The sequence below is a fragment of the Centruroides sculpturatus genome, unplaced genomic scaffold, assembly GCF_000671375.1.
Source record: "Centruroides sculpturatus isolate CEXI.00-Female unplaced genomic scaffold, Cexi_2.0 scaffold782, whole genome shotgun sequence".
Taxonomy (NCBI): domain Eukaryota; kingdom Metazoa; phylum Arthropoda; class Arachnida; order Scorpiones; family Buthidae; genus Centruroides; species Centruroides sculpturatus.
Genome location: NW_019384980.1, coordinates 351,323 through 361,322, shown reverse-complemented (window position 1 = coordinate 361,322; position 10,000 = coordinate 351,323). Strand labels below are relative to the sequence as shown.

The following is a 10,000-nucleotide window of genomic DNA, read 5'->3' as shown; positions in this document are numbered from 1 at the left end:
GAGAACGACGATATCGACAATCGTCAAAAATAAAGACATTATTAAATTTGCTAACGTTGCGAAAGGGGTTTAATCAATTTCTAAACAGAGATCGAAAACATTATATCATGTCGAGAAATTGCTTTTGCTTTGGATAACTGAAAAACAGTGTGCCGGCGACAGCGTATCGGAACAAATTATTTGCGAGAAAGTTAAAAGGATACATGCTGATCTCATGATATATATATATTGTCCTGGCCTGTTTTCAATACTTTGTATTAATTGTAATATCTTTTTGACAAATAAAAGAAGTGGATGTTAATGTAAAATTTTATTAAAATTACTTTAAACAGGGGCGTAGGTTGTATATTTTATGAAATGGCTAAAGGAAAACCATTATTTCCTGGTTCGACTGTTGAACATCAGCTACATGTAATTTTTCAAATGCTGGGAGTTCCAAATGAGGAGATTCCAAATATTAGCAACAATGAAATATTTCAGAATTACGAGTTTCCAAAATATAAACCTGAGTCTCTTGAACAGAAAGTTCCAAGACTTGATACAGATGGTATCAATTTATTAACAAATTTGTTAAAGGTAATTTAACTTTTAACTGTAAATTTTTTATTTGTAAGATTTATTACATATGCTCATTTTTCAATTTTTAGTATGATCCTAAACAACGAATTGGTGCAGCAGAAGCATTGGAACATTCTTATTTTGATGATTTAGGTCCAAATATTCGTAAACTTCCTGACAGTGAGTACAGTTTTTATTTTCTAATAATAATATAAATTATTTAAATTAATTAAATTAATACTTTACAGCTGCATCAATTTTTACTATCCCAGGAATACAATTGAGAGAAAACCTTTGCAGAAGACCATCGACTGCTCCAATATTGGGTAATTATATTACATCAACAATTAAGTTTCTAATAAAAAGACGTTTCTAGATTTAAATTCATATTAGAGTAGAGGGGAAAAAAGATATACATAAAACAGATCAGCAATATAAAAATATGAAACTGATATCAGTTTTCATACAAACTAATGATTTATTATCTAATATAACACTGATTTTTCACCACCATAAACTTGAAACAGTTATTCTAGACCATTACTCTAATCTAAATGCTTCCTTCTTGGATGAATGTGTTCCACATGCTTGGCTGAACATCAACATCAGTTTCCATTGATGTAAATTTAAACAATGTTACAAACTTTGTTTTTGCTCAAGGGTCTACAAGAGACCTGTGGCAACAATTTCTATGTGCACATTTTAACAAACCAAACTTGCAGAAGTCCATGGGAAAGGCATCAGGTGCTTTGACAAGTAAAGAATAAAATGGGATTCCAAATACCTGTCTTAATTGCTCTCTGTTCCATATACAAGGACTGTTCAAAAAGTTCCGAACTTTTTGAATAGCACACCTCCACTTGGTTATTTTTTAATTTGCTTGGAGGCATTGTGTCCACAGAAACCTCTCAAGTAACCTCCTTCAATCTGTTTGTTGATATCTTGTTTTGATGATTAGTTACAGCTATTTATGTAAAGTGATGTTCGTGAAAAATCGGATCTGCAGAAATGAACTCTTTGAAGAAGCAGTGTTGTTCTATGAAACCAGAATTCTGTGTGAAACCAGGGAAATCCATCATGGAAACTTTTGAGTTGATTACCAAGACACAATGGGTGGGTAAGATATTCTCCACCCCAAAAATGCTTGAGAAGTTTGCTCAAATGTTAAGGTGATGTTGAGAGTATTTTTTTTTTTTGATGCAAAGGGGTTGTGCATCATGATGCTTGTGCCTACAGGCCAGACAGTCAACATGGAGTACTACCTGGGGTTATGAAATGTCTAAGAGACAGTATCAGGCAAAAATGGCCAAAACTTTGGAGGAGTGGCAAGTGGTTTTTTTCGCCACGACAACACACCGGCTCATTTGTCCCTCAGAACTTGCGTGTTTTTGGCCAAAAACAAGACTGGGGTGGGTGGGGAAGCATAGCACTCACCTGACCTGGCCCCAAGCGACTTTTTCCTGTTCCCCAAACTAAAAAATACGCTCAAAGGAAAAAGATTTGCCACCATTCCAGAGATAGAGAAAAATTTGCCAGAGGAGCTTATGAGCATTCCAGAACTGTTTCAAAAAGTGGAAACACCATTAGGATAAGTGTATACATTGGAGAGGACCTGACCAATAAATTGTAAGTGAAGTATTTTTTTTTTTTTTTAATAAATAAGGGAACTTTTTGAACAGACCTCGTAATAGACAGTGGAATGGACAGTGTGACTTGTGGCTATGTCCTAATAGATTTGTACCATCAGACCTGTACCATCAGACCTGTACAGGTGTGGGATGTCTTCACTGTAAATATTTTACATTCTAGGGTGTGTGCTGGTAGAAATTAGCATTAGCATTTTTTTCACAAGACTATGTCTTGTTTATAAAAATCATACTGCCTGCTGTGTTACCAGCATAGAGGTAAGAAGGAGTACATGACAGGAATTGCAATTTGGCACAGATTAGGTGCCCAAATTGTGCACGCATAAAAAAAAACCAGACTTGTAGGTACTCAGAACCGAGAACTGAGTCAAAATAAAATACGAAATGGTGACTCTCTACAAACAGGCAAACCAGTCAGATGGTGAGAGTACCACCCACAATTGTTTTAGGAAGTGGACTCTGACCCTAGGACTGAACACGTAGTATTTTCTTTGTTAAATAAAATTTGTAATCTAATTTTGTAAATTTAGGAGTGCTTCAAATATGACATTAAAACAGGGTTTTATGTTGTAACAAATAGGTTTTTTAACATTATCTAGTATAGTAAAATTATGACATTATAATCAGGTTAAACTGTATATTGTTTGTGCAAAATAAAAAAAATAATTTCGGATGATACAATAGCCATGATTTTTTTTCAAAAACAGGAAATTTTCGTTATGCATCGACAAAAATTCAACCCTGGCCAACACGCAACAGATAGAAATTTTGAAATTGGATAGGTTAATTTCATCAAAAATGCATCACTTACAAGGGAACTGTCGGAGTGGCATCTAATAAATTTTAATAAAATTTAGTTAATAGTTACGTTAAAAGTATACAAACTCTATATTAAATTTGTAGTATTCACTAAAAGAGTTAATCANGTTATTAATTCTTCTCCCATTTTCGAAAATTCCAGAATTTATTCTAAATGTAATATCGCCGTCTTCCTCCGCGACCCTTTCACTTTTAAAAATCCGCATATAAAATAGTACGACATTTGATTGCTAATAACTCTGATGAACTCTTTTAGTGAATACTACAAATTTAATATAGAGTTTGTATACTTTTAACGTAACTATTAACTAAATTTTATTAAAATTTATTAGATGCCACTCCGACAGTTCCCTTGTTAGTAGTGAGTCTGTGAGACATACTCTTGTCCCAAATACCGTTTTACTTGGCATATCTTCATTTTGTCATTGTAGGAATATCCTGTTACCACCATGAAGCCTTGTTGAAAATTCTCTCATTGTTAATGCATTTAGTCAGAATGGCCTTTCCCATCTTCACCTTGGTAATAGGTGTACTTATCCAAATGTAATAAGGTATTAATACACAGCTATGCTTCATTGAGAGACAATGCAAATTTTCATCTGTTTAATCCAAAGATGGCATTTGTAAGCAATGACTTTTTGTTCTACACATGGGCTTGGTATTTTTTTATGTTTTATCCTCAAGTCCTGTTTGATTATAAGATGCATTTTTACTCTTTATCTGTGCACGTTTAGCAATATCATGTATTGCTGCAGAACTTTCATTTGTCACTAATATACAGACTTTCTACATTATAACCTTTGTATGACTATGCTCATTTCTTGGAGGTCATGGTGCCTGTTTACTACCACCTTAGAAAATTTCATTCTTATGATTTTACATATTTAACATTACATATACCTTCATATTAACCAACCTGAACAGTATAACTCCCATATTCTGGGGACCTAAATTCACCTCATATTACAATGTATTGTTTAATATGTATCAACCAAACAGCTTTATATTAAACAATACTGGTTCATGGTTTTTGTGTCTATTAATTATACTATTGATACCTCTATTGGAGATGATGAACTTTGTTTTTTGCACGATCTTTATAGCTCTACCATAGCATTAGTTTGCATCAGAAAGGACTATAATGTAGCTCTTCAAAAACAAGTTGTCTTTAGTGACATTTGAATACTCTCAATCCTTGCTTCAAAGCAGATATGGCTCAGTGCAAGAACATATAGCACTCACTATATTATAGTAGCTTCTGGCAACAGATAGTTTCAAATCTATGGAAGTGTTTTCAATCTTCTGTAAAAAGCTACAGACATGACCAAAACATAAGGATGATCCCAATTTCTAGCAATGATAACTAGAAAAAGTCACTGACCCTTCCAAGGAGTTGAGTGCTGCATCACAGTTTCATATAGACTCTCTCCATGGGTATTAGTAAGTAGTTTTCATCCATTTTCCACACATGTCCAACTACTGTATGTATCTTTTTCACCAGAGACTTACTTTTATTGTCTTAAAATCCTACAGGGTGTGTATTACTCTGTCTTAGATGTCAAGTTATACAATTCTATTCATGTACAAATGCCATGTCCTTAAGTTTTGTCTTCACTGAATCAATGAGATGTAATGTTTGAATTAAAGCAATCTTTTTTATAAAAAAAAAGAAAAGCAAAATGATATATTCAAAAGGGAACATCAAGACATAGCCTGATGTGTGTAAGATTTGCAGAACATCATGACCTCCAAGTGTGGAATGACCAGATGTTCTTTTTATTTTGATACTGGTTCAGGTGGTTTTTTTTAAAAAAATCAGGAAATGTTTTCAATCTGAGTAGGCAACCAAAAAGAAGTTTTTTGAGGACATAAAACAAAAAAATATTTATTTACTTCTAATTAGGGCATGTCTTTAAAGTTTCAGCCTTCTAAGACCCATCCTTCTAAGAGCCCAATGACAATGCATTTTAATGATGTTTTAGAGAGTAGTCCACTGTTATCACTCTCCCCATTCAAAACCCTGATTAAATTCTACATTTGATTATTTTTATTGTGTGTCTATGTCATTATAGTGATCAAATCTCAAAAAGTATGAGCAATAAAAGCAGTTTTTAAATATTATAATATTCTTTTCAGGGCCATCTTATTTCAGTCATTTGCACTTTGCTTCTAATCCCATTTTAAGACCTTAATTTTGTCAGTATAGTTTTATCTTTCATTTAACAGTCTGTATGTATGTTAAAATGTCTGATAGTAATGACTCTTCTCTCATATTTTCTGAGTTGATGGAAAATCCCCATCCTATGGAACAGAGATTTTCTATTTTCAATGTTTATATGGGAAATTGTCCACAAGCATTTGGTTTTAATTTTTACAAAGTCTCCAGGCAGATTTCGGCAGATGGGTCTGCAAATGGAACACTTGTGCTGTTATATAGAAAAGGAGGAAGAATTTTTAAGTTACATTGTCACTGGAGATAAAACTTAGATTTTATCTCTAGTGATAATGGAAGTTCATCAATTCCAACCCGAAACCAAGAAAATATGCTTTGTCAATAGGAAGTTCAAGATGTCAACAAATGCTGGATGATTGTCTTTTGAGAACTTCATGTGGTGTTCTCACCAAAGAGGATAACAGTTGCTTGTTCAAAGAAGGCTAGGCCTTGTTGTGGTTCTGCATAACAATGCATGCTTGAACACTACCAAAGACACAGTTGTTGCATTGCTGCAGAAGTGGAAGTGAGAGGCTTTGGCCCAGACTTTCACCTTTTCCCACAAATCAAGAAGCATCTCCAAAGAAAATGTTATAGGTCAGGTAATAATATTTAAGTCAAAATCTAGAAATAGCTATACTAGTCATCAGAACACTGAGATAGATGCCTCTGCAAAAATGGAGACCAATTGTACGACTTTAATGTCAATGATAAAAATAAATTATGTAACTAAATTAAGAAATAAAGTTTAGTTTTTGATATATATTTATCCCTTAACTTTCCCAATTCTCATGTAATTCATGGTGTTTAATTTTAAACATAAATAATAAATATGTAATGTAATTTGGAGCTTTCTTTTTATAAACTGAAAAACTTAAATATCAGTTACTCGGTGTACCACCAGTGCAAGAAAAAAAGTGTATGACATAATCTGCTTTAGTTTAATTCTCACATAGACTTAAGAAACCAAAAGACAAAATCATGCCATATGACCAAATTATTCTCTATACATCTTGCACAAATTCCTTTGAGAAAAACAGCACAGACATTGTCTGATCATCATGGCTGTTTGTTGAATTACCACCAAGATTCATCTCGTGTCATGCACATTTGTAGCTGTTCTACAAAAAATACAAAAATATATCTTTAATGCATTAAAAGTCTATTGGATTATTTTAACAGATAGACAGTGTAAAAGTTGTGTTTTAAAGAATCTATGTAAATATACAGGGTGTTTCAAAACTATATGTTAGAAATGTAAAGGCAGATAGAAGGGACCTAAATAAGCAGATGTCATATAGGAATGTGGGTGCAGAAATTTCACAAGAGGGCACTGTTGAGTTTGGTGGATGAAAGTACTTTGCTGGCTTGAATCATCATTTCCCGCACAGATTTTGAGCAACATGCATTGTTACACCAATGCAGAGCTTGCTGACATGTATGGGGTTTCACAAGGAAATGGAGCGGCTGCTCAAAGGATGTATATGGAGCAATTTATGGGTAGGAATCTGCCGGATCGCTGAACATTCGAGCATCTTCATTGGGAGTTGTGTGCAAGTGGATCAGCTTATGCTTCCTGGCGTGATATGGGCACCGGAAGCAGCAGTATTATGCAGAGTATAGTCCTACGACAAGCTCAAGAACTGTTGGGTGTGAGCCATGCAACTGTTTGGAGGACTTTACATGAAGACAGGATGCACCTGTATCATTTGCAGAGAGTGCAAGTACTGACCCCTGCCGATTATCCTCTGCATGTCAACTTTGCCCACTGTTACCTACAGCAGGCTGCAGCCAATGCCACCTTCCCTGCAGATATTTTATTCACTGATGAGGCTACCCATAACTCTCACCTTTGGGCAAATGATAACCCACATGGCTACCAAGAAAGGTTTTCCATTAATGTTTGGGCAGGCATTGTGTACAACAACTTAGTAGGACCATACATTCTACCTAGTCGTTTAACCAGCCACACATACGGCATCTTCCTACAAGAGGTCTTACCTGAACTTCTGGTCTGTCTTCCTCCAGCTGTTCGCACTCGAATGTGGTTCCAGCACAACGGAGTCCTAGCTCACTCCAGTAGGAATATCAGGAATCACCTGGACACTGTCTATGGCCAGCATTGGATAGGATGGGGCAGACCTGTTCCTTGGCCACCGCACTCCCCAGATTTGACATGCTTGGTTTTCTTCTTTTGGGGTCACATTAAGAGCACTGTGTACAATAGTCCCATAACATCTGAAGATGATCTGGTTGCCAGACTGTCTGTTGCTGCTGGAAATGTGCGTGACATGCCCGACGTTTTTTACTAATGTACGCCAATCCATGTGCCGCCACTGTGAACCTTGTATCGCTGTTGGTGGTCGCTCTTTTGAGCAGTTATTGTAAACCACTTGATAAATAAATTGTTGCTTTCCTTTGTCTTTATTTGTTTTTTCACTTATCTGTTGTTAGTACTGCCTTACATGCTAGCTCTTCAACACTGCATTTCTGCATCCACATTCCTATACGAAATCTGCTTATTTAGGTCCCTTCTACCTGCCTTTACATTTCTGACATTTAGTTTTGAAACATCCTGTATATTAAGCTAATCAAACCAAAATTATTTATTATAATCAAACAAGTGCCGATTGTCATTTTATAATTTAGCTTGCATCAGAAATGGATATTTCAATGCAAATGTCTGCTGTGAACGTCATTCCAAATTGTTGAAAACTATAGAATATTTCTTTTATATACCAGGACATAATATCAATGTTGAATATTTTGTAGACAGATAAAAAGAACAAGTTTAAAACTGACTTGCTGGAGGGCTCAACAACAGTCCATAGTTAATAAAATCAACATATGAAAATCAATACAAGAATATTTTTTAAATGTGAAATATATATCTTATTTAAATACAATACTATTAAAATATTAGCTGCATTATCAAATACTAAAAGTCAGAAATTCTGTTCAATAGCTTTAAGAAAATCTAAACTTTAACTGATTTTACTATAATTATACTAATACAGAATTAAGCGAACTTATTAAAGTTTTTTTTTTTTTACAGATACTGTTCGTAGAAGAAAGAGTATGTTGTTATAATCATGCCATAAAAATTCATCTCTCTCATTGGAACTCTGCTGGCAGACGCTGCGTTGTATTTCTTATATTTAATAATCAAAGTCAGTGTATATTTCAAAATTTTATCATTGTACATAATGATATTTATATCCATGCCAATATCAGATTCACTTCAGATTCAATCACCTAGTACCATAGAAATGTGCCATTTAAGCATGGATTTAATGTAATGTTCCTGTTTTGTTTTTCTTGTGGCCTTAGAATGATAGAACTGTAAGTACCGAAGACAACCGTCACTGTAAATAACAAAAAATTACACATACATAAATACATACACACACGATTCATAAATACACATATCCAATAATTTTTACAATTTTTATTTGTGTATCTAGCTGTAAATTTACATTGCAATAAATTTATCCTCCTAGAAACATATTAAATTAGCCAAAAGTTCTGCTCAATTGATCATCCCGTATTTGTATTATATCTCATGTCTATAAAGCACAAATATTGTTGCTGCTTGGCATTAATAAGCTTGGTGTTGGAACATATCACGATGGATTAAGGGAACCTACTGCTCAGCTCGCACGAGCACTTATTTTTCGTCCTGCCGGGAATTGACTTTATCCACCCCTCTAGTGTAAATAATTTGTTGTGTCTACAAATTATATTCACCTCTATTCTTTGATATTGTACATAAATATGCTCAATGTTTTCTCCTAGCCTATATTGTTAGTTTTATTCCTATTTCTATTTTCACTTTTCGGGTGCTACGGGCCTGGTCGCCGTATAAGACATTAGCTAATTGGGAAAAAAACTGTATATTTCTACTGTACTTGTGTTATCTGTGATAAATACTTTCTTGATAATTTTTAAAGTTTTAAGAGTTTTTCCCATCTTTATCGCATGAAATCGGTGCTTTTAATTAGATGGGAGTGGAATATATATGTATTCCTGTACGTTGCATAATGTAAATGCAATTTAATATTGTTGACAAGTGCTTGATGTACAGTAGCAACGTTCGAGGTGGCGTTTCGAACCACGGATACAAAGGTAACAGTCACAACGGCATCATGCCATGAAAGGGAAAAGTTTGAGAAAAGGAAATTAATCGTAACCGTACGTAGAAACAGTTGTAGAGTGCCTTAAAGTAAATCTATATGATTTTATATGTAGTCAGATTTTGTACTAGCTTTTTAAACACATTACAAGCACTTATTTATGTACCAAAACTGTATATACGACGAGATGACTTGAAAAATAACAAATCTGAAGATGATTTTGATATTTTAAGCAATGTGTGTTAGCAATATAATATATTTTCTAGTCATCTCAACATTGTCAATCTCCGAATCAAAACTTTTTACACAAATAGAATTTTTGACTATATATATATATTTTCTGTATTTGTAATGTGTGGAGGAATACATTGTTTCTGTATACACAAGCATGTATAATATGCTTGTAATCATTCAGTGACAAGATTTTAACAATTCTAGTGTAAATGGTTGAAAGATTATTATTTTATTTGTTATTATACCGTTGTTTATTTCTTTTAGTGTACTTGTATATATTTTGCCATTATTATTATTGTTGTTATTATATAACAATACTGCAAAAAAGTCCAACGAAGTCTCTACTTTATGTTTTTTTTTTTAATTTTATTTTTTCAGATTTTTTTAAAAATTAGTGC

General features: G+C 33.8%; 2 protein-coding genes across 2 annotated transcripts in view; both read left to right on the top strand.

Moving 5' to 3' along the window:
* Positions 1 to 9,299, top strand: part of LOC111632766 (cyclin-dependent kinase 17-like) — a 49,393-nt gene extending 40,094 nt beyond the window's left edge. Inside the window, exons 13-16 of the mRNA XM_023377287.1 lie at positions 333 to 576; positions 648 to 738; positions 807 to 884; positions 8,291 to 9,299. Of these exons, the coding sequence (XP_023233055.1) occupies positions 333 to 576; positions 648 to 738; positions 807 to 884; positions 8,291 to 8,325 (448 nt within the window). The 3' untranslated portion in view covers positions 8,326 to 9,299. The remainder of the gene's footprint in view (positions 1 to 332; positions 577 to 647; positions 739 to 806; positions 885 to 8,290) is intronic.
* LOC111632765 lies at positions 3,385 to 8,245 on the top strand. The gene has a single exon (XM_023377286.1). It carries the CDS (start codon positions 6,822 to 6,824, stop codon positions 7,545 to 7,547), a length of 726 nt encoding a protein of 241 aa, XP_023233054.1. The 5' UTR covers positions 3,385 to 6,821; the 3' UTR covers positions 7,548 to 8,245.
* Positions 9,300 to 10,000: the final 701 nt, after the last annotated feature.

Coding starts and splice junctions, on each gene's coding strand:
- LOC111632765 (XM_023377286.1), top strand. CDS start 6,822: ATGGGCACCGGAAGCAGCAGTATTATGCAGAGTATAGTCCTACGACAA.